Below are 26,256 nucleotides of genomic sequence, written 5' to 3'. Positions count from 1 at the left end.
CTCATTGTGGTGATGCCCCTACCCCCCTCCTCGTAAGCTTAAGTTCAATCTCTTCTATTGGTGTTCTATAACTCGGGAGTGCAGACATGGCTGAAGTGGTTGAGACACCGTAATTAGGATGGTTAATGAACAGTGAAATGCTGCCTCCCTTTGTATTAAGAGCAGTTAGGGTGCTGCATTAGCAAAGGTAGGAGAACTCAGTCTTGTTTTCCCCCCATGGTAATTAACTGACCTCCTTGTCATCAGCTGAGACATGAGAAAAATAAAAATTTTCAGCCTAAGTATTGGAGTTTTTGGGTGTTGCTGTGCAACTGGGCATTGATTTCCTTTTTTGTTCCTTTTCTATTCCTTCCATATTGATCCTCCCTGTCACAGCTCAAGGATTCTCCCATTATCCTACAAAAGAAAAAAAAAAAAAAAACTGTCCTAAAGTTTCAGAGGTTTGAAATCAGTGTCATAAAGTATCCACTGTGGAGTTATATTTGAGGATTCCTAAAATATTTGAATGTAGTCCGCCCCAATGTTTCGCTAAAGAGAAGACATTTTTTTCTGGGAAGTTAAGTTATGGCTGAATGAGATGTGGCTGAAGTCATTCAGCCAGTTTCGCATCTAACATCATGCAAAAGCTGATGTTTTTTAGGTAGACTTCCTAGGCAAAAACAAACTTATGAATAAAGGGGAAGGTTTTCTGAAAATAAAACTGTAGTCATCCCTGTCAAAGTTAGGTTATATAGAAACATCAAAGAAGTTTTGCTTCCTATATGAGAACCCAAATCAAAAACAGTACTAGAAATTTAGGTAGCTGTCAATGATTGTGATAAAAGTCAATTTCTATTTATTGAAAGGAACAGTGGTTCCTAGCAAAAAATAATTTATATGATATATTTCTATGTGTTTTTCTTATCATTTTATCAAGATACAATTCCTGTATTATAAAATTCACCATTTTAAGGTGTACAATCCAGTGGATTTACTTTGTATTTGAACATTAAATGGGTATTTTATAAAGACTCAAGGAGACCACTAGGCTTTCCCCCCCCTCCTTTTTGGTGAAGATTTATATTTCTTTTGTTTGCACTGTTTTTAAACAACTGATGGAGGGAACCAATGACACTGAGGAGTTGTTTAAAGACAGAAGTGTCAGAGTCGGGGGTAGCTTTGAGTGTGGAAAGCCAAAATTAAGACGAGACAGGTGTCTGTCACTATGGGGCAGGTTTGATTTGCTTTTTGCTGTACTTGAGTCCCTGATACTACAAAGGATTGCAGTCTTCATTGTTTTACTTGTGAGTCTTCCACTGTAATAATCAAAGCTTCTTCAGGACAAGGAATGCATCATTTTTATTGGGGTATCCTTGTGACTAACATGCTAACTTTTCTCAAATGAATGTAGGAATGTTTCAAAAATGAAGCAGGAATCTGGTTTGTTCTTCGCATCTCCCTCTTCCCAAGCTATCCTAACATGATATCGAAATGGACATCATTTATCAACCTATGAATAAAGGTGCTAGAGTAGGTTATAATATTACTGTACTGCAGGAGAGGTCCTGTGGGAAGAGAGGTCCTATGGGCACAGGGAAGCCAACTTGATGGACAATGGTTCTCCATCTAGGTAGGGAATCCAACTTTGGTTTTCCTTGGTGAGCCTCCCTTGGACAGTATATCATTAGAACAGTGCAGGAGATCAAGCTTCCTGACAAGGATTCTGGGCACAGATAGGGAAGCCATTCACTACCCTGCCTGAAACAAAGGAGTGGGAGAATGCTGGTTGCAGAACTCACTTTTCCTCTACTCAGTCTATGAAGAAAAATGATCTGGAATATTCATTTCTCAGAGTCAACTTTAAGGGAAAGAAAAATCACCTTTCCTCAAAGCTAAAAATTTAGCAATTTTTACAAAGACTAGTAGTTGCAGTATTTATCTCTCTGTAGTTTTATCATTAAAATATTTGCATGAAAAAACATCTTTGTTTCCTCAAGACTTCATCTGCTCTTGCTACTCATTTGCTCATGAAAAGGGATGTAATCTTTTTGTTTTTGATCTATAATCATTCCACAGCAACCACTTGTGAAGCCACAGACCAAGGATTATAATTTTCATTAGAGAATAAACAAATGAACTCTGTGAGACAAAGCTGCTCATTTCTTCCAAATATCCCTGAGCACAATGAAAGACAATTCTAAAAATTGGCTACTTCTAAAAAAATTTTCCAAGAACAAGAATGTCTGTTTCTTTAGAGGACTCTTTTCTTTCCCAGCTTTACATTCCGTTCATCTCATGCAACAAACCTTTACTGAGTTCTTACTATGTGCTAGGTACTTTGCTAGGCTTTGGGGGGTACAAAGATGAATAATACATAATAATCCTTGCTCTTGAATTCTGAGCCTAAAATTTCCTTCAGTTTTTTCGCTAAACATTAGGCCAAAGCTGCCAAACTGGATTTTGTCAGGGTTCCCATATCATGCAGCTATAAGTTTTACTCCAGTGTAATGCAACTTGGATTTTAGTTTGTATTTGTTATATTCACCATGATGAGATTTTTTGGTTTTCTAATATTCAATAAATTCAGTGATTTAGAAATCAAGTTAGAGTTCTAGCAGCTATCTAAAATCTGTTCTTCAAAGTCTAAATTTGCTAATTTCTTGGACAGAAAAAGAAATCCTTAAAACTTGTAGGTTTTTGGACTCATTTTAGAGAAAACTCATATTTTTCTTTCTCATATTCTGTTACTTGAATGTGTGTTAAGATTAAGGGAACATTTGTTCTTTATTATGTTTCTGTGGCAGAACTTCTGAATTTTTGGCTAGGCTGTGGGAGCAGTTATCAAGCATAGTATTTTGGGTTATAATTTCAACTAATGAACCATTGAACACTAAAAAAAAATAATTTCGAACAAAATTTTCTATCTGGATGAAATATGTACCTCCAGAAAGAAATATGAGATCCTCAAATATCATATAGATCTCTTTCTGTCTGTTCTTCCCTTGTTATAAATTGTTGGTTAAGGTAATCTACTTGTATTTTAATATTTATATTGATAAAATAAGTTTGTCTGTTAGAACACATTTTTATATTTGTTACTTTACCCATATTGCTCTTTGTAAGATTGTTTGGCCTCTTTGTATTTTGTTTGCTGTCTCATTAAATTATCAAAGTATACCCTCAAATTGGAATAAATAAGATTTATGCTGTATAAAAAAAGCAGAGCTATAATCTAATGATTATTCTTAATAAACAAAAGATATTGTAAATAAACTCAAATATAATTATATTTATTTTCCAGAATAAAATTCCATTTACTTTTATTGGATAGCTTGATTGATAATATTTTCAATTTTGAAAAAAGAGGATCATTTTTATATAACATTACTTATAAATAGACATATACAGATTCCCTTAGTAAGGGTATGTCAATTCAAATTTTTCCAACATTGGCTCTGAGAAGGGATATTTTTATTCCTCTAACATACTCTAGGCCTTATTCAATTTGTGAAAGCTTAATGAACTATAGCTTAGCCACTGGGTTATTTTCAGTAGTCTTGATAATCAATATAAATTGCAGTAAAGCCAATGAATTTATAGCCTTATTAGAGAAGATAATCTGAAATGCATCAGTTGGTTATCATCAGGGTCAAAATTTTGTATATATTCTAAGACTCAGCATTATTAATCAGGGGGTGAAAGTATAATTACAGAAGAAATGAGTTTCCCAATTTCAAAAGACTTTCATGGAAAATGAGACAAAAATCTGAAATTGTTAAAATAGTATCTATATATGTTACTTGATCTGGACTGGGCTAATGGTTTTATAGACTACAAAGATACATAGTAGACTGTATTTTGTTCAGGAATTTACAATAGAGTTGGGGAATTAAGGAATTATCAAATGAAAAGAAAAGATATAATGATTTTAAATAACCTTAAAGGAGGAAATGTTACAAGACTAAACTTAGTTGTGAAATGGATGGTCCACGCTATGCCATATGGTGGTGGGTACATTTGGAAGTGTGTGGGAGAGGTTTCTAGGTGGGAGTGCATTAGAACAATGTAATTTGAGCTGAACCTTGAAAGAAAGGTAGGATTTAGAAAAACAGAAAGGATAAGAAGGTTCTCTCCAGACAAGAGGTATTCCAGTGGGAAAAAGTCAAAATTGAGAACCTCTGACTTGGGCAGATCAAAAGGGAGCCAATGGGGGCACTTGGGTGGCACACTCGGTTAAGTGTCAACTCTTGATTTTGGCTCAGGTCATGATCTCAGTGTCGTGAGATCAAGCCCCACGTTAGGCTCCGTGCTCAGCACAAAATGTGCTTGAGATTCTCTCTCTCTCCTCTCCCTCTGCCCCTCCCCCTACTCGTGTTCTCTCTCTAAATAAATAAGTAAATATAATCTTTAAAAAAGAGGGGGGCAAGTGTTGGAATTTAGGAATATTCACTAGGACTGACTGTAGCCAGTTCAACATTTATACTGAGGTGGCGGGTACACTGAAGAACACAATATGGCAATCCCTGACTTTAAAGAACTTTAATTCAGTATAGGAAATGAGACAACATAAACAAATCTGAGACAAATGTAGAAAGTGCTATGGGTATTCCAAACCTCATTATCCCAAAAAAACAATGATTTCAAAAAGAACTCCAGTTGAGTCCTTCAAGTTTCAATGGTCACAAACACCTGTGCGTTTGGATTACAGTTACTGTTTCTACTTTTGTCTTTGTGCACATAACTGACGATTGTGAGCTTTCTGTTGTATTTTGTTAAATGCCTTCTGCATCCCCTTACTATAAATATGCCTCTTTCACTGGCAACCTACATTTTGAGTATGTGGCTGTCTCTCTCACAATAGTGAACAGAATACTTGAGACCAGGCTGGTAATACAGGATGACAACTGCCATAATTTTGTTATGTTCAGATTCAGTAAACTATACTTATGTGGTGAAGCAATTCAGCTCTTTGTTAATGACAGATTTATTGAAGACAAGCTTTAGAAGGATTGTACTAGAAATCCTATTAAAGTGCTATCCATTAAACCATTAGGATAGTCATTAAAACTGTTAGTGCAGACTTGTTATTCATGAGTTATTGGTCTCTCACCATTCTCAGTGGTTTCTGTCAATACTACTCTACCCTTTGCTCCATTGTGACTATTCAGTTCCAAGAAATGAATGCATATCAGCTTTCTCTCTTTTCCTGCAAAATTTATGGGTGTGGGAATGGGGGTAGGAGAGGGGGTATCGTTGGGAGGGTGGAAATGAGAGAGATTGAAATCCCTGTCCTAATTGTTCCCAATTATATAGGGTAAAGATTATACTTAAGATCCCACTCTTTTTATTTTAATAAGAAGCATGTTAAAATCTGGCCATATAGAAAGTTACAGCTTGGCTTTCGTTTTCAAAAAAAAAAAAAAATTGAAAGTGGAAAGTACTGTGGGATTAATGTATCATTAAACCAAACTGACAGAGACATCTGGTCTTTAATCTATTTTCCTTTCTGTTCACAGTTTTGAAATAAGGAATTGAACTTTATGAAAGTAAATTTAAAGTTATAATCTAATATACATGCATTAGAGTGTAGTAGTTAAGAGCTCAGACTCCAAAGTCAGAGAACTCTGAACTCACATCCCAGTTCCACAGCTTTATGGACTACCAGCATGATTTGTGGAAAGTGTCTTAACTCTTCTAGGCCTCAATTTCTTTATTTGTAATATGGAGATAAGAGTATCTACCTAAATTTGTTTTAAGGATCACTGTACATGAGACTCAGTGCATAGTGATGATGCACTCATCATTATCATCATCATTATCATCAAAATCAGAAGTAATGTAACCTGATTACTTCACAGTACCATTCTTTGATGAGGTTAGAGGGAGACAATCTAATTTAGCGTTGGCTCTTTCAATATTTTTTCCTGGTCATAAATCTACACTCAGCTTTGCCTCTAGATGGCCAGAGAAGACAGTTGCAAACCTTGACGTGGATTTCACAAAATATCCTCCAGAGCATTGAATCCTATAATCTGCATCCTTTGCATCTAACATGACAAGAAGTCAAATGTGCAGTTGGGAAGTGTCCTGCAGCTCCCGTTTGCCCTCATTTTTGGAAAGTAGTACAATGTTCACAGATTGAAAAATTAAAGAACACAGATAACAAGTATAAAATATTAAAATAATTATTGTTAAAAGATAAACTGAGGGGCACCTGGCTGGCTCAGTCGGTAGAGCATGCGACTCTTAGTCTCAGGGTATAGGTCTGAGCCCCACATTGCATGTAGAGATTACTTAAAAAAATAAAATCTTTAAAAAATACATAAACTGAGCCATATTAAACATTTTAAGAGTTTATTTGAGCAAAAATTGATTCAAATTGGGCAGCACCACACCAGAAGTGTTTAGGAGCACTCTACCAACAGGAGCCAGGGCAAAAATTCATATAAGGTAAGTCTGGAAGCAAAGAAGGGAAGTTATTGATTGGCTGTAGCTTAAAGCTTAGTTGGCTATGACTGGTTGTTTTGATTTTGTAGTCTTGAGGCATTTACAGGCTTAGATTTTGATTTGCTTCCATAGACCACCACAGCATTAGATCCCCCTCAGTCTAATAGCATCTTTGTTTAATTAAACATTATCAATCTCTGCATCTCAGAGATAAGTGTTAGTAGCATTGATATATAATATTCTAGGTTTATATACATATGTGTGTGTAGTTATATGTTCATATATATGTATCTATAAATATCTAGATATAATATAGTATATATATTAAAATATAAGTCTATATTTTAATAATGCCATTTTAATTTAACAATAAAAGTGGATGTCTTTATGTCAGTAGATACATAGTTTCAATAGCTTCATAGGTTTTTCATACTCCAAGTCATTTAACCAGTCTCTGATAATAATAAGCTTCTTTCCTTTTTTCCGTCCCACTATTGTCGGTTCTGTAGTGGCTACTCTATACTTTTGTCCAGGAGAAAGTCATATCTTTCACTTTCAAGGCTTTTAGGCAGAGTTTAGTGCCTGACAGAATGGCCAGAGTCTAATCCTAGCAAATGATGAATTTGAAGAAGGTGCATGGTGGGATGCAGGTGAGTCAGATGGGGAAGGCAAAGAGATCACAGGCCAGACCTCCAGACCATGAAAGTACCTTGATATGGTCACTTTACTCCAAGGCCTGATCCTTACCTTTGTAAATGTGAGAGGTAATTGGGTCCCAAAGACCTCACTTTCATTAGGTTTGTGATGTCCGTGGCCATGTTGTCAAGCTGTAATGACTGGGTGGAGGATCAGGTAATCATGCTCATCAACCTTTCTGAGCCTCCATTTTCTGTGTGTCTACGAGTTACTTTGTCTCCTCTTGACTGACCTAGCTTCCCTTTAGCTATGTTAATGCAGGCATATTTTAATATATGTTCTAATACTTTAGAACATATTATACTTGAAGACATGTTTGATGATTGAATTGTGTAATACTCAAGCAACAGAGTAAGTCCATGGTTCCATTTCCAGAGCATTAAAAAAAAGGAAAGAAATTATGAGATAATTCTACGTAATATTTCAGCAATAATTTTAAAATATAAAATGTTAATTAGACAAAAGATTAAAGATTTTTTCTATATAATTATCAATGTATAAAATCAGTTAACTTTGCACTTTTCCTCCATAACTGAACACACATCCAACCAGCTTCTGCACCAGCACATTCTTTCCAGCCTCCACCCTGCCCTAGAAAAAAGGAAACAAATATATAATTTGAAGAGGCTAAATTGCTGGTTTTATACATAACAGGGTAAATGTGTGTTAAGAGTCACATGTTCTGTTCTCTTCCTTTCTCTCTCTTCTGTGCAGCTCCATAGAAAAGTGGAACAAGGTGAATCAATGTGTCAGGCCAACCACCTTGTCACATTCAGGTTTTATTCCACTCTTACAGAAGCAGAATAGATAAGTGGAGACAGGTGTTGCTCTGCAGAAATTGCTGTCTTTACTTTTCCCCACCCACCTGTCCATGTGATAGAGTTTGTAAATGAACTTAGTATCTGTCTGTCTCTTGTTCTCTTTCTGCATATACATGCTCACTTGGCTGTGATGGTTATGTCACTGTATCTTGAAGCTCACCCTGACCCCAAGATATAGATATGGATACAAGGAAGTTAAAGCCTACTCTAACCTTATAATTTATCGCCCAAATTGGGACACTTTGAAAGATGGTGCTTTGATAATGAAACTGGGACAAAAGTGTAAACTGGGGTATAAGCCCCCTACCCCCAACTTAAACCCTATGCCAGAGCTGAATCCTGGGCTGTTTATCCTTCCATCTGATCAGACCCTCCGATTCTCCCCACAAGGGCCAACAAGTGGCCTTGAGACCTCTGAGGAGCACATTTGTTAAAACAAACACCCCCCTAAAATGAAGGAAAAACCCACTGTATTAAAATGGTTAACAGTATGCACACGTAGGTAGTATGTCCAGAAAATTTGGTAATATGGTGTATACAGGATTGTTTCCTGGCAAAGAGTCCCTATGTGATACTTCAGAATAGTGAGTGGATATATGAAAGTTGGAAATCATAACATGGAAGGCTATCACCTGTTCACTTAGAAAGAATTTCAAATGTGCCAAAGTCCAAGATGGCTCTTATCATGAATCGGGTTATAGACAAGTATGAGCCTGGGAGCCATTCGGACTATTTAAAAAGATTTTATATATCTCTGATCTATTCCAATATATGTTTACTTAATAGTCACATGTTCAGCAGGGAAACTTATTTAACTATTTTTAAGGTTCCAGGGTAAAAGTCACTGTTGCTATATATCCTGCCTGTAATGCATTTCAGTCATTCATTCTATAAATACATTTTAAAAATCAACTGTATGCCAAACACTGAGTATACAACATCAGATGAATTACAACCCCTTAGTGATATCCTCAAGTGATTCCATTTTTTCCCCAAAGATCAAGTATATAAAATTATCAAAGTAGACATTTTTCTAATATATTTTATCTGGATTAGTCTAATTTTACATTATAAAGCGAATATACATTTTAACAAAACAAATTAATCTCTGAAACTAATCTTTTAGTTTAGAAATAAACTCTAAAACTCTAGATTGTGTTAATTTGTTCTAGCCTTTCTAGTTTGCTTGCCACATGTAACATAGAAGAAAATAAACATGACACTTTAGGTTGTACTTTCTAAGCTACTTGAACACCATGGGTTATAAGTAGTAATGATCAACCTGTGTGTCTTCTTTAATTCGAAGCCTATATTTAGTACAGTATACTGTGTCCTTACCTATAAGGAGTAATAATATTAACAGCAAGGGGTTTTTAGTATGTATATGTGTAAGAATACATACATATATGTAAAGACACACTGTATCCAAAAGGCACAGGTAGAAACTCAGTGTGTTTCAACCGGATAGTTACACTAAATACATTTGGGGATGGAATGAGGTAGGGGGATTTTTTTAAGTGATTACTTGGGATTTTCTGTATTCCGTCACAGATTTGGAGGAAGTGTCATGTTTTTTCATTAAAATTTTTATTCTTTGATAAGGAAATAAGATGTGAAAGGCTTTGATTGAACATTAACGAATGTTTATTCATATTTCAGTTTGGAAACTCACCTGTTTTTCCTCTCCCATCTGAAAATAAAAATGGGAGAGGAAACAAAGTTTTAACAAATTTTTAATTAAATAGCAACAAGGTAATACTGAAAGACTAGAATACATTTGTGTATGCTAGGTAGAGTAAAATGAGGGAAAGATTAGTGTTTTAAAATTAGGTTAGAAATCAGAATAGTTGATAAAGAAAAATTAATGTATCACTTAAAACTCAACTGATCAAACACTAAAAAACAAGATGATGATTTATCTTCCTTATATATTACTTATAAAATGCTGTTATAATAGGAGGCACAAAACAATTACAAAACCACTCTTCATTCATCAATTTTTTAAAAATTTTTTAAAAGATTGATTTATTCATTTTAGAGAGAGCATGGGGGGAGGGGCAGAGGAGAGAGAAACTCAAGCAGACTCCACGCTGAGGGCAGAGTCCTACATGGGGCTCGATCTCATGACCCTGAGATCAGGACCTGAGCCGAAACCAAGAGTCAGATGCTTAACCGAAAGGGCCACCCAGGCACCCCAGTTAGTTTTGTTTTTGAATCTACTTTTACACTGTATTTCTGAATGGTCAGGTCTCAAATGAAATGGAAAACTGAGAAATATATGTGGTTATTCGTGCTCTGTTTTTGGTGGTAGTTGTTGTTATCTACCCCAGAAAAGTAGATCAGTTTCCAAATGATATGGATGGACATAATGTTATGTAGCAAGTGGGAGGACAGAAGTGGATTTCTTTGCCTAGATTAACTGGGCAATTGCGTTAGTTTTATGCTTCAGTGTCAAAGGAGATCGATCCACTTAGCGTCAGGGAGAAAGCAGACATTCCTTGGACACTGAGATTGTCTTAAATCAGGTTGTTCTCACACAAGTCAGTGGATGGGGGCAGGAAAAGGAAAACATCCTCCATTCTTTCACTGAGAATTTTGCATCAGGTGTTTTACTTGTGTTATTTTACTTAATACTTTTGGGTCAATACAAACGTGGCAGCATTTACAGAGTGGTAAGAAATTAATGCATTCATCTTGTTAATTTGGTGCCACAATCTAGTGCCCTGTTGTTCACAGAAAAGAAAGGATGCCACTGTGAATTTATTCAGTTTAATGCTGTGCATAGATTGCAATCAATAGATAATTTTGTTACCTATACACAGTTCTTTTTATAAACACTGTAATTACTTTCTATCAATTCAATCAACTTTATCTCTTTAATCAGAGCAGTTTAATAAAATTTTAATAACATTTTCTTGCCCCAAACTGTCTGGAAATTTTTTAATTATTGTTGCTTTTCCAAATAACATCAGAAATCCTAGTCTGTGAATTATATTTGTAAAAATGATTATCCATGAAGCTCTAGTCTTTAAGAACATCAACTATAATTCTATCGCTTTCTTATTACGCACCTTAATTTGATCTAGGAGATAAATAGGGAAAAACTCAAACATTAGGATTAAAGGTATCACTGCCGTCATTCTTCTAGAACTTTGCCTTTAGGAACTAGGAATTTTTCTTTTCTGCATTCAGTACTATCTAGGAAAATGTTGAGGCACATTAAAAAAAGAGTATAATAAAAAATCTGGCCTTTTAAATCTTCAGATCTTAAAGTTGCATGTTCTCTTCTAAACTCTGCATTCCAGAGATCACATAGCATTGTCCTACTGAATTGAAAAAGAATCTGGTATTTGTTGTTGTTGCATTATTGTTTTTTTGTCATTTTGAATTTATGGTAAATTACGACAAAGTTAAATATACTTCTAGGAGTAAATGGAATTCTCAAAGAAAATAAGCTAACTCATCCTTAGTGCCAAGATATAATCTAGAAAAAAAAAATATTCGGGGCGCCTGGGTGGCTCAGTTGGTTAAGCCACTGCCTTCAGCTCAGATCATGATTCCAGAGTCCTGGGATCGAGCCCCACATCGGGCTCCTTGCTCTGCGGGGAGCCTGCTTCTCCCTCTCCCTCTGCCTGCCGCTCCCCCTGCTTGTGCTCTCTCTCTCTCTCTCTGTATCAAATAAATAAATAAAATCTTTAAAAAAAAAAAAAGAAAGAAAAAAAAATATTCGTCAACTGGTTGCCTCAAATATTTACTCATGTCATATGGCTGAATGGTTTACAATGAGTATAGTGATTCCTTTTTGCTTCTCTACATATCAATTCTAATGTAAATAAAGAAATTATTACTTCAAGTACTTCTCTATAAGTATTTGTTACATAATATACTGTAATTGGGATTGCAAATCAAACCACTAGACAAGAGATAAGTTAATACAATTTTATCACTTATTTGAAGAAAAAAATTGTGTATAAAAATACCTGGTTGCAGTATTTTTAATGACTTTGCAAGTGTTGTACATTTATAAATCGTTCATCTTTGCACTTAAAGATGGAGAACTTCCATATGCATTCATTAGTTAACATTGAGAGTCTTGAAAAGTCCCTTTTTCAGTCCTTCAGATTCTAATTGTGGCCTAGATCAGAGATGCTTTTATAGCAAAAGACTTAAGAAGTTTTGATAACCAATTGGAAAAAGGAGAAGAGAGAAGATGAGGGCACCAATCTGGGAAGACATTAATAGAAAAAGGGAACAGAGCAGACTGCCAAAGCTAACCATGGGCAAAGAGAAAGCCAGCACGTGGGACTCAGGGGCTCTGACCTCCAGACTTTGCTCATGATCATACTTTCCACTCCTTCCTCACATTCCTCTTCTTAAAGCATCATTGGATTCAACTAAAGGCATGTTCTTCTCTTTGAAGAAAGTGCTCATTATACCAATTGCAGGCCTTTGCTAATTGTGCAAAATATAGCCCTTCTCAACCATGCAAACATGGGTCTTTTTCAAATGGATACATATTAATTTACCATTTTCAATCTGGGAGAGAGAGAGAATATGAATGAATGAGAATTTAAAAAGGCTTCATTGCAGAAATACAGTCAATGGCAGATTGCTCTTCTAAACCTCAGACAGGGCTTGAAAGTATATGGGTGCAAACCACACTAAGGACTAAATGAGCCTACTGATCAGGAACTCTGTGGAACGATAGTGTTTCTCTGGAGGTTAAGGTCATTCAGAGTTCAATTCCCAGTAAAAAGGATGGTTAGTCTGACGCATAGTTTGCCTAGTCAAGTAGCTGGTCTATTCCTTCCATATAATTACATTTTTGTTGTTTTAAAACACACAAAAACAGGGTATAGCTTTTTGTGGTTTCTCTTTGATGAGTTTCTAAAGGGAATAGTTTGAGGTTTTTCTCTTGGTGGAGTGAGGAGAAGTGGGACACACAACAACTAGTATTGTAGAGAGTTTGCACATGTGGATTATATTTTTCTTTTTGGTAGAGAAGTTGAAATTTTGCAGAACCATATTGAAAGGACTTGCTTCAAGTTGATGACTTCAGCTTTATCAAAAAAGGTCACTCTCTGGATGCAGTTTTACTCAGTGACTGTAATGTGATGTGCAAATTTATGAGCACTCCCTTGTTTTGAGTTTAGAATTATAAATATAAATTAGAAGCACCATAGAGATTTTTGTTTCCAAACCTCTCATTGTATTTCAAAAGCATAATGGAAAGACCTACATAAAACAATCAAGAAATCTTCTCAAACTTGGCCAGAGAAGAAGCATAATATGGCAGCCAGGCATTCCTCCTGGGCCCCCAACGGAGTTTACTAGCTGTTTGACCCTGAGAAAGTTATTTAATTTCTCTGCATCTCAGTTTCCTCATTTGGAGGATGGTGATCATAATGGTACTTCTAGGTTCTTTGTGAAGATAAAATTAGTTAATATATGTGAAGCACAAAGAAAACACAGTAAATGTGATGTAAGTGTTATTATAACTATTGGATATAAAATATATTTTAAATCTGACTTTTTATCAAGAATATAGTGCAAAATTATAAATCCATCAGTTATATGTAGTTTATTTTTCCACTTATCTATTTTTTTCCACTTATCTATTTTAAGACAAAGTTCTAGTTGGTTAAAAAAAAATTAGAACTTTCAGACCATCAAGTTAAAGACTACATAAATGCAAAGTATTTGACATTAGTTGCTGTCTACTCAAGATTTTCCCTTTCTTCTTTAAATTACAGGGAGGTTTTTCTTTGGTCACTGTTCTCAGTAAGGCAAAACCATTGAGCTGAAGATCTGTTAGTATTAGAATGATTCAGTCATAGGTATTGGGGATGGAGGGGGAGTGTGTCATGTGTCCCGTGTGCAGATAGGGAAACAAAGTAATATGGTTTGACATATAGGGAAAGTTTAGGTGCTACATACTCTTCATCCAGTACATTCAAGGGCCTTGTTGAAACAAAAGGAAACAGGAAGTAGCATTCTTGTTTTCGAATTCTGTGACAATGCAATGTACAAATGCCATATAGCTTATTTTTTAAAAAAGTCTACTAATCCAATTTGGGGTGAATACATCTAGCTTGCTTTATTTCCAACTTGCAGACTTTCCTCCAGGGCAGCTACAGAAAACCTGGCCAGGATTCCAGCTCGTGAGGGTAGAATTTGGGATTGAGTTCTGGGAAGGAGGGGATATCTCACCAAAAGTTGTTTGGATTAATAGAGTTGAAAGGATGAGAAGAGAGTCAGGCTGAAGAAAACCAAATGCCAACAGCAGGAAGAAATTGAATCCACTAGGAACAAGGGTGCTTATTTCAAATTGTTTTGAATAATGTTGGGGTGGTGTCAGTTTAACTTTATAGTAGGAAGATACATGGTCATGGTGGGTTGGCCAAAAATATGAGATGAGAGTGGAAATCAATTTCTCCACACCTGCGTTGTTCTTTCTCCATGTTGGCCATTTTATTCTTCCTCTTTTAAGAGGATCTCAGCAAGAGATACCAGAACACAAAGAGGCAAAGCAACTGTACCATTACCTGCACTAAGAAAAACACAGTCAGTTAAGTATCTGAGTCTTGGTTTCGGCTCAGGTCTTAATATCAGGGCTGTGAGACTGAGCCTCGCATGAGGCTCCATGCTCAGCGGGGCGTTTGCTCGAGGTTCTCTCTCCCTGCCCCTCCTACTAGTGCTCTCTCTTTCTCTGTCTCAAATAAGTGAATAAATATATCTTTAAAAAAAGGTCTGTTTTGAGAATTAGGGTCTTATTCATCCATGATATCTTTGCTTCATTAACATGGAGAATTGAAATTTGATTTTCCTCAACCAGTTTTATTTTTTCTCAATAAAAAAGTCATCTTATACCTCACCTACTTTCAGTAGTTGTTATTCCTTACTGAGTTTACTGCTCTCAGCTTTCTGACAAACTCCAAAATAATGACCTATGCTGTGTATTGTTACACGTTCAGTCAGACAGATAGATACAGATAGATGAGTATGTGTTGCACAAAGACAGTTTAGCATTATTTAATCAATGTTTGTTTGATCTGCGTAAAACGAGTATGAATGTAAGCTGCGTCCCATCTGTTCTATCACTCATGTGAAGCCAACCTCATTTCTAAAACTTGATTTCTTATGTAATTGCCCCAGAATGACAGAGGATGATCAGCTGGAAAGAAATACATTTCAGACTGGCGAGATAAAGAATAGTTATGTTTAAGTGTTGGGCTTCTTCGTTTTTCAGTGGCCTTCAGGATAAGTAGCATCATGGCTTGGTAATTACCAGCTGTTAATCATCAGCTGGGCTTTGATATCACACAGACCTGGGTTTGAGGGTGAAGATATGAGTCTAGCTGTGTGAGCAAATTACTTAACCACCGAATCGCATAGTGCCACAGAAAAGGCCCTTAGTAAGATTTATTGAATTAATCTTTCTTTACTTCAATTTCCTTGTCTGGAAAATAACAATACGTACCTCATAACACTTGTGAAAATTAAACAGGATACTGCATGACCCGGCAGCTATTATAATTATCCTACTACTATAGGTCTTCTTCTCATGCATCATCCTTTAAGCTTAAACATATTAACACATGTGGCATAAAATTCATGTTTCCATGACTGGTTTTTAAACTCTTCAATGTAGGTATCAAATCAAGCATTCAGAAGGCTGGGAATATGTGGCAAGAGTGGAAACGGACATAAGTTAACAGTGTCTGTGTTGAGAGATGCAATTTCATTAGTCTAATTAAATGCATGCCTCTTTACACATCTGTGAGTGATCTTAGTCTGAAGAACAGGGCCATCAGAGGAAGTAATATCTTCTGCCAAAGCACTGTGCATCACTGAGCCTAGGAGCTTCTGGGGATATTTTAGAGAATAATGTGTAAGAAGCTTATGTACTCAGCAATGCTCCTCAGTATAAAGTGGAATATCACTGGTAGTTGTAATTTCAGGATCACATACTTTACTATTAAGCCATACGATAATGAGTGCTAAAGTATAAGTTTAGCACACTGTTAACTGCAGTTTCCATAGTCTGTTCTTTAACTCCCATGTTACATGGAAGAATGACTCCACGATTTCTTTTTATGAACTCTTCTCAACAACATCTATTCCTCAATTCAATTCATTTAAGGAAACCTGTTGAACCATAATTTATTGAGCCATCTTTGTAGATGCAAAGATGACTAAAGGCGTATAGGTAGGACTGTGGCTAAGGACTTTAGAATCTAAGCTGTAGGTCATTCAGAGCCAGTGGAAGTTCTTAGGCAGGAACCTAACCTGCCCAGAGCAGAGCTTCAGAAATACTACTTTGGTATGAAGAGTGCATTAGAGTGAGAGTTCAAAGAGAGAGTTCAAGCAGTCATCAGCTACTGAAGGATTGGATTTAGGGAGTGGCAGTGAGCTGGTAGATTTAGGACTGATTTAAGAAAATTTTAAGGTAGGGTTTGCTCACCAAATAAAGCTGCTTTGTGTGGAGAAAGTTCAAGGTTGACTTGAAGGCTTCCACCCAGGCATCCGCATGTTTCAGCTCACTGGATGCTTGGAAAGAAGTACATTCCACAGGGGAGATGATGAGCTTCCCTGGAAGAACAAACTAGAAAGACCCCTAATTATATTATCCTTTAGACTCTAAAGCACGGATAATTATTTTGCTGAATACTGTTCAGTGATGGACTCGTTATATATAGGTTAGCAGAGGCTAAGAAAAGAAAAGGGGTTTTATAATCCTTAGTAAATTAGAGACTGCAATCTATCCTGCTGAGAATTTTAGTATGTTTGGAGGCTATTCATGACGGTTAATAGGTTGACTCTTTACCATCCCTATTAAACACAAAATATACACATCTTTAATAAGTAACAGCAATTGGATATGTTTTACTTTCCAGGTCTACATATACATATTGAAGCATGGCAGATGCCCAGGATCAAAAACAACTGCTAAAAATTCTATTAACATAACATGGTATCTTTACTTTTTTAAAGAATTTTACCTGTATATAAACCCAATTTATCATTATTTCTGAAAACTTGACTTTAATCATTTGAAATCATGTTTATGTAATTACTGAACTCATGTTTCCATATACCATGAAATTATATCTTAAGAAAGTGTCAGTATCGTATGATCAAAGAAAAGATGTTTTGATTTCCGTAACATTGCAGGAAATTAAAAAGTCCCTCGGAGTTTTATAATCAAATCCAGAATCCAGTCTCAAAATAATGGTTCTGCTTTAACTATAAAAAATGTATATATTGGGGTGCCTGGGTGGCTCAGTCGTTAAGCGTCTGCCTTCGGCTCAGGTCATGATCCCAGGGTCCTGGGATCGAGCCCCGCATCGGGCTCCCTGGTCGGCGGAAAGCCTGCTTCTCCCTCTCCCACTCCCCCTGCTTGTGTTCGCTCTCTCGCTGTGTCTCTCTCTGTCAAATAAATAAATAAAATCTTTAAAAAAAAAATGTATATATTATTTTATATTTGTGCAATATTTACTTTAGATTATTGAATAATGGCTTGTTGAATGAAGGCATCAAGAAAAGTCATTAAAAATCAGAAAAATAAGTTTAAAATAAAGAATAAAAAGAAGCAAACTTTGTAAATATAATGCAATGATAAATAGGAAATAAATACAAAAGTAAGTAGACCCTATTTGCATTGGGTCATGAATTGATATTTGAAGATGATTATTAGATTTAACCAACTTCCCTTCTTTACAATTATTCTTAACTATTTGAATTGTACAAATTGCCTTGTGATACTGGTCATAGTGTGTTATGGAGAAACAGACACAATTTTAAGTTGCCATCAGGTTGTAAGCCCGTAGGCAAAGAAAGAACAGTGAAGCCCGTGTCCAGTGAAGCTAGTGAATGACCAGTGAATGTAAGGGTGAGGCTAGGTTCTGACAGGAAAGAGTAGGGAGAATAACCAAGATAAAATAATGTTCATAGAACCAGAAGGAATATTGAACCAGATAATTTGTAAACTCCAGCTGCAGAGAAGGAAATGGAAAAGTAAAACAATTTTTAAAACCCTGCCTTTCCAATATTCACAGAACATCTATATTGACTTTTTTTTCATTTGAATCAGTGTTGGTGACTATCACTGTTTTTTACTATGATTAATCATTTCGTGTTATGCTAGTTATATTACTGTTCAGCTTCATAGCTAGGGTCATCTTTGAAGAAGTGTGGCTTCAGACTTTTCTTTTTAAATCATGTTTGTTACTTGTGATAAATGCCTATAATCTGTGTTATCAAATATTGATTTTGTGTGTGTATATGTGCTGTTTTTCTTTTAAAGTCAATTGACCCTGGCCAGCAGTTCACATGGGAACATTCAAACTTGGAAGTAAACAAACCAAAGAATAGATATGCAAATGTAATCGCATATGATCATTCCCGGGTTCTCCTATCAGCAATAGAAGGTAAGGAAATTCAGACATTATTTACACTTTTATTTTCATGAGTTTAAGAGTGTGCATGAAAATATATTTTTAGCTAGGTTTTTCGCTATCTATGGACATAGTTAATTAAGATTCGGGTATCACTTACTCTCACATTTTCTTTCTCATACAAATATACTATGTATATTTGGGCACACAAAATCCCTAACACCATATAACATAGAAGCATCTCTCATTACCTTCTTGGCTTGACTCTAGGTGGAAGACTTCATAATGTAGTTGATGTTTATAGAGGGGAAGCAAATCGAGGTTGCCCATTTTACTGATGGTTGCTGATGGTTATAAATAAACAGGTGATTGTCAGAAGATGCTCATTGACTATTATTTTTAAATGGGGGGGGGCTTCTTTGTAAATAAACCGGGATAGCCACTAGGGACAGTCTAAAGGTTAGGAGTTGGTGGTGTGGTGATTAATTAAAATTAAGCATATTGGAAATGTCTGGTACAGCTAATTTGTGGACTGCTTAGTAATCTATCTTTCACAATTGTAGCAAGGAGTGCATTCCAGAAGGAATGATTGCTCCTAAAAGATGGGGATTACACCTCTATTATACCTAGCTTCTTGTAAGGATTCATGAGGAGAGTATTTTCCATTCATCCCCTTCCAGTAATAAATCCCTTCACATGGCATATTAAAATCAATTAGGAGCTCATGTTCAACATTCAGTATTTTGTTAGTTTTTTTTTGTTGTTCGTTTTGTTTTTGGCTATGGTAGCATATTTCTGTCCTTAGAAAAGAGTTTACAATGTCACTTAAATCCTTCCTTCTGTCCTAATAGCTAAGCTGGACCACCAACTGCCACATACCACTTCATCCTCATTGGCATCCTTTAGAAAAGCTCTGTGGCCTTTTCATACTTGAAAGTTCACTGCTTACCCTCTTCCAGATGTTTTAGTAAACATTAAATAATACCAAATTCAGACCCAAGTCCTTTTTAGAACCTGGCAGTTCAAACATTTTCATCTATAGTCGTTCAAGTATCTTTCACTTTTTTCTGCTCCTCAAATCTGTGATGACTACCACTTTATCTCATAACTCTGATCAGGTCCTACAAATCCAACATGCTTCATTTAGTACCAAATTTAATCTGAAAGTGAGACACTGCTTAAAGTCTTCCCCAGTAAGCACACAAGGCAACCAATACATTTATTTCCAGTTTTATGGGAAGAACTATCTTTCAGCATTTGAGCAAGCCCATACCTGCAGCACCCTTTCTTCAAACTGGTGTTATGTGGCATAGATATATTTTGTAAAATTCTCCCAATTAATTTTACTTTTGATGTTGGAAAATGTTATAATTCCTTTTTGAGGCTATTGAAGTACTAGGAGCTCAAGAGTTAACCTTTTTCCATATGGGAAAAAATTGATCAGGTTTATCAAAATTTCACCAATGCTAGTTCTTCAAACAGGATGGTGTCAAACAGGTAATTGCTTCAAGTCCTGTTTGAAAACTGTAATTGGTATATGTGGAGGATTAGCATATAATATTTACATTTTATATTTCCCACTTTAAAATGTAAAAAAATAAATAAATAGCAATTTCTTGGACTTGGGACAAGAAGTCTCAAGTCAACTCCATAGTTAATAAGAAATTAAACCAAGTCACAAGTGGAGGAGAGAAATCTTTTTTCCATTAGTAAAACGGGTAAATTATAGAAACTAAATGAATGTAAACTGAGAACCTATTTGGCATGATCTTGGCTGGAGAACTTGTCAGTCTGCTTTTGCTGTATTGTAGCATTGTTTCTACTCAGAATTAGGTCATTCAGTATTACCATGTCCCTGTACTTTGCCCACTTTTATCATTATTTTCCTTAACCTGTTATTTTCCACCATCTTAATAGTAAAGTATGTTGAAGGACAAAGAATATTCCTCCTTGTCCTTTTATCATGATAGATGGAAACTATGTACATTTCACTCCTATGCTATTTTTACAGTACAAAAGCAAAAGCACTTGAATCAGACTAAAACCTGCCTTTTTATAGCTCTATGCTCACAAATATACCCTAAATCTAGAGCTGACCTAGAAACCAAAAGTCTTTTAATTTTGTCTTACACAAAAGGTTAGAAGCATTTAATTGAAGTTTATGGGCTATATAAAGAGCTTTAATCTAGATTACAACCATGAACAGTGTTTTATCTTAGACTAAGCCCTACTCAGCAGATATTTAAGGGGATAAACGATCATGCTATATCTTGAGCGGAAAAGGAATGCTGGCAACAGGAACCACAGAACCGCCAACTGGGGCTTCTCGCATAAAGGGAGCTTTGATAACACAGAGCCAGATTTTTCAAGGGGATTTAAATGTCAAGAGACTTCATGAACAATTTATAAAATTTAACATGCTTGTTTTGGGTTCCACCTGTGGTGATAACTTAAAAGACTTTGGTTAACGTTTTAGTTTGGACATTTTTGCTGCTGTTCTCCATGGCGCTGGCCCCTCTTCATGTTTACTTTGCAGAGTGGTCTGACAGACAATAAAGGAAAACTGGAAGTTGCCACAGTGATTCGTATTATCTTTATCTTTGTTTCCTAAAGCAAAACCTTTACACTACTTCCGCTGAGCAATGGCAGGGGATATAAACTAAAGAATGGGGAATTGTGTGTCAGCACGAGTGTGCTTATTGAATTCTGTGAAAATAGTGATACTTCATGACATGTTTCCAAATTACAGTCATTTTATTTATGTTGGGGAAAATGTAGAATAAATTCAAGAGAGTTTCAACTACAGAAATGCTTACATTTTTTGAATTATAGAGCAAGCACTATGGAAACACAATTAAATTTTTGACCAGTCCAGTTACTGTTGGCCTCCGCTCCATGTTTAAGCTGTCCTTAAGAGACATCAGTAATTCCTGAGGAAGAGAGGTGATAGGATTTATTTTCATAGTGTAAGCTAAATATTGTCAAAGACTAAATGGAAACTAATACTTATACGTACATACATAAAATAATATATAATTATATGTTTAATCTTATAGAATCCAAAGTTGCTCATTACTTTTACTAAAGTAGGAAAAAACAAATGGGTAAGCCAAAAGATGAGAAGAGCAAGGAAATCTGGGTTTGGGTCACAGCTCTGTCACTTCCTAGTCATGTAACCTCATCTTCTCTGAGTGTCAATTCCTAGCTGAAACCTTTTTTTTTTTTTTAATTTGAGTATAGTTGACATACAATGTTACATTAGTTTGAAGTATACAACGTAAGTGTTATGCAACTGATTCAACTTCTGTGTAAGTTATGCTGAGCTCACCACAAGTGTAGCCTCCATCTGTCCCCATACAATGCTATTAAAATATCACTGACCATATTCCCCATGTTGTGCCCTTATTCCCATGACTTATTTATCCCATAACTGAAAACCTGTATCTCCCATTCCCCTTCACCCATTTGGCCCATCCCCTCATCCCCCTTTCCTCTGACAACCACCAATTTTTTCTCTGTATTTATAGGTCTGATTCTGCTTTTTATTTGTTTATTCATTTGTTTTATTTTTTTTAAATTCCACATATGAGTGAAATCTCTTTTACTTCTGACTTCTATGAATTAGCTCTATGTAGCTTTCCTATCAATTATATCATTTACTGTACACACTATGTTATTTTGCTATATATATGTGTGTGTATATATATATATATGCACCATATATAAGTAATAGAGCTCAAATTGGAAGTGAGCTTTTCTGATTCCTCAGCTCATGCTTGCATGGGCCCACCTCATTCACACTGCTTTCCTACAGATAGGCAATGTGTCTGTGACTGAGTCACTAGCTTGAATCCAAATACCCAGACTTATCATTTTGCCTAAAAATCCATTTTATCATTTGTCTAACCTACGGATAATGCGAACATTGCATTTTAGTATTTCATTTCTTATTTTATGGCATAATTAATCTGAGGCAATGACACAATATGGGAAATCATCAGTGATCCAAATGCTTTAGAGTCCTGTAGTTGCAGAAGTAAGGTCAAGTGCATCTATCTCTAACTGATTCCAAAGGTGGTCTACTTACCTCAGTATCTTTGTCTGTATCTTAAACTTCTTATAAACTCAGGAATATCAATAAATGGAAGATTATTTATTGTAATGTCTAATAACTAGCATAACTTCTAATTATTTCAGTCCTAGATTTAAAAAAAAAAAGGTGTTTTTTCCCCTTAAAATGTAATTACTCTTCACTGCTGCCAGTATTCTATTTCTATTAGTAGGATCATAATTAACATTTCACTTTAAAAGGCATATTCAAATGGAATTTTTAAAATCATTGCCCACGGGGCACCTGGGTGGCTCCATCGGTTAAGTGTCTGCCTTCAGCTCGGGTCATGATCCCAGGGTCCTGGGATCAAGCCCCGTGTCAGGCTCCCTGCTCAGTGGGGGAGTCTGCTTCTCCTTCTCCCTCTACCCCCCCTGCTTGTGCTCTCGCTCTCACACTCTTTGTCTCTCTCTCAAATAAATAAAAGCTTTAAAAAAAATTGTTGGCCAGGACTAAATATAAAACAAAATTTAAAACCCTACTTTTTATGTCAACAATAAAGACAAGAATTTAGAATAGATATCATTATCTGGGTACCTATGGTGTGTTGGGCAACATGTCATAGATTTTATATCATGTATGAAATCATGGATAGATTTTATCTATAATGTTCAGAACAACCTCAAAAGCTAGTTGTTATTGTCAATTTTATAGATGAAGAAACTGTTAAACTTTTTTTAAGGATTTTATTTATTCATTTGAGAGACAGACAGACAGACAGAGAGAGCATAAGCAGGGGAGAGAGACAGAGGCAGAAGAAGAAGCAGACTCTCTGCTGAGCTGGAGCCCAACATGGGGCTCGATCTCAGGACCCTGGCATCATGACCTGAGCTGAAGGCAGACCCTTAACCATCTGAGCTACCCAGGTGCCCCAAAATTGTTAAACTTTTAAAAATCAAGTAGCTTGTTTATAATTAGTAGCTAGTAGTTGGTGACAGAGCCAAAGTTCTCATATGAGTCAGTAGGACTCAGGACTGCTCTTCTCTCAAACTGGCCACTCAGAACTATAGCAGCTTTAGAAGACATAATGACTGCTCCTATATATGTCATGCCTAAATCAAAAATGATGGCTTTTTGGCTGGGAAGACTGTCTAGGAATTTTGAAATATACATTTTCAAACACTCATGTTGGAAATCTGAGAACTAGAAGTCTTCAATTGTGCTCTTAGACTCTAGTCAAAGTGAAGTTTTCCAAAGAATAAATGACATATAAATGCTTTCAGGTGGATTTTTTTGTTTGTTTAATATGATTTTTAAAGTTCTATTAGGAAGAACACTGAATAAGAAGACAGAAGACTGAAAACTAAATTCTAAGTTAAACTGTTCTGTGATCTTCTGCATGTCACTTAGTACAGTTAACCCTTTGGGGAAGCTAGATCCTTTTTAGAACCTGATGAGCATTTTAAACCCTACTTGAAAACAAAAGACACTTACCCAATTTATTTGTACACCAATTTCAGAGAGTTTAAGGACAGAGAAGCCTTTTATAAGCCTATTCATCAATTTAGAAACCCCTGACTTAGTGTGTTTTGTTCTGTTTGAGAGCCGAATGAGAATGCATTAAGACCCTTCCTGCTCTTCCTAAAATTCTGAAAGTTGATTCTAAATCTAGAAATCAATAGATACTGAGCAATATTTATTAGATAAATATTAAATCTTGGACATTAAGAGATCCATTCTTCTAAAACAAAGAAACAAACAAAAAACCCCACATTTAAGCTAGAGAGTTTACACCAAATAGAACTATTAGCCTGTGTGTGTGTCTTCTACCAAGCCAGATTTAAATGGTTTTATCTATGAAAGAGTTACAAATGACAAATAGGAGTGCCTGGCTGGCTCAGTTAGTTAAGCATCTGACTCTTGATTTTGGCAGGTCATGATCTCAGGGTTGTGAGATTGAGCCCAGAGTCCAGCTCTGCACTCAGCAGGGAGTCTGTTTGAGATTCGCTCTCTCCCTCTGCTCCCTCCCCATCCCGCACTTGTGCTCTCTGTCTCTCTTAATAAATAAAAAAATCTTAAAAAAAAAAAATGACACAGAATAACCGACATCATGTCATATGCATTCTGTAACACTAGTGCTTGTTAATCTAATAAGAGAAGCTTAGTGAAATACAGTTGTTTTTTTTTCTGGTTTTGGGGGAATATACTTAAAGTTTCAAAACATAAATATATGTATTCACTTTTTCTCTTTAATGGATACCTCCTTGCAAGGGCCCATACAGTTCTCAAGAACTTCTTTTCTATTAAATCATCCTAGGCTCTTCTTGCTTCTGAAGAGTTTATGCCTCAGTTTCCTCATCTGTGCCATAGGATTAATAATAGTACCTACCTCCTAGAATGATTAGGACAATTTAATGAATTAATACATATAAAGTTGTTGGGAGAATGGCACAAAGAAAATGCCTAATAAATATTGGAAACTATGAAAATTGTCAGTGCTGTTATGAATTCTGTTATTACTATTAATATGTCCTTTTGTCCTCAGATGGATTTCTTTTGTATATGATCTATGGAAAAATTAATAATATCCAAATGAGAAAGTTGCATATAGTTTCTTCACTCTGTGAAGAAAAAAAATATATTGGTGCTTGATAAATGGAAACCAGACCCATAATAGCATTACAAATTTCAACAGGGGGAGAATATGTTCTTTTAAATGGAAATACAAAATCTATCATCTGTTTGATTTGCATAATAGGAGCAATTCAAAAAAATCCAACTGTAAATAATACAGATGATGTTACAACAACTCGATCATTTGTGAGATGGGCAATTTAGCACCTTTCAAATGAGAAAGTGACTCACAGGAAATCAATGCCCCTAAGATAATTCATATTTTTTTTTAAAGTAAAGAGAAGAAACTACTGGTATTCCCTTGTATTGTTAATTCAGCTTTCACCACCACACCAGTGCTTCCCATTTAAGTAGCTCCTTAGCTTCTCTACTGCACTGTTCAGTGGCTACTGATTCGTTTCACACAGCTGTCGGCACGTGATAATGTAGTCTTCCATTCACATCATTCCCGTGCTGTGAGTTAACTGTTTTTTTTCCTAGAATCACCTGATATTTTTTCAATAAGTAAAAACAAAACGAACAAAAACACAGGGAAATAAGTTAATACAATCTCCCTTTCTAATAAAATGTGAATTATATTATTGTAAATATAAATGTTTTATATGTAACTCTAACATCAAAGAATTTAAATTATTTTCCCCAGCAACAAATCCCTTTAATAGCTGCCATGTGTTATTTCTCACACCAGTTCAATAAATATAATTCTTTTTCCTTCCTCTTGGTTCTTGTACTTTCTCAGTCTCTCCCTCCCTCAAACTCTAATGACTAATTTGTGGGCACCTGGTGTTTGTTTTATTTTGCTCTTGATATTCTATTTAAATTAGTGAAGGAATTTTTTTAGACTGTATGCCCCATCTAAGAAAAAAACTAAAACATGTCTAAATCTCTTCCAACTATTGGTTGAGTTTATTTTCTTCACATTGCTCTGAACATCAATCATTGATTTAGCAGTTTTGTTTTTTTAACATTTCCAGTTCACTTTTCAAGTTAATTGTTTACAGGCATGACAAAATTTAATCCTCTTATTTCAGGTGGTCTTTTTATCTTACTTTTTAAATAAAAGCATTTCTTTTTGAGGAGCAGGGCACAGTCAAATTTTTATAGCTTAATTTGTCTTAAATAGAGAGCTAGAGAGGACTTAGCCTTTGGAAACTTGAAAATTCACAAGGTGCTCACAGCCTGCCTAAAGACTAATTAGAGCTATTTAAATGGCATCTTCCTCTTGCATGTAGCC

The 26,256-nt window shown here is 35.6% G+C and overlaps 1 protein-coding gene across 4 annotated transcripts in view; it reads left to right on the top strand.

The window, feature by feature from the left end:
• The window catches only part of PTPRD (protein tyrosine phosphatase receptor type D), a 434,932-nt gene that overhangs the window by 383,950 nt on the left and 24,726 nt on the right, over positions 1-26,256 (top strand). For all 4 annotated transcript variants that reach the window (XM_081802975.1, XM_081802978.1, XM_081802976.1 and 1 more), the window contains one exon: positions 18,250-18,373. In XM_081802975.1, the coding sequence (XP_081659101.1) occupies positions 18,250-18,373 (124 nt within the window). The remainder of the gene's footprint in view (positions 1-18,249; positions 18,374-26,256) is intronic.

This window comes from Leptonychotes weddellii, chromosome 14 (genome assembly GCF_054177405.1).
Source record: "Leptonychotes weddellii isolate Sample4059 chromosome 14, ASM5417740v2, whole genome shotgun sequence".
Lineage (NCBI taxonomy): Eukaryota > Metazoa > Chordata > Mammalia > Carnivora > Phocidae > Leptonychotes > Leptonychotes weddellii.
Note: the sequence above shows the minus strand (reverse complement) of the source record. Positions and strands in the feature narration are given on the sequence as shown.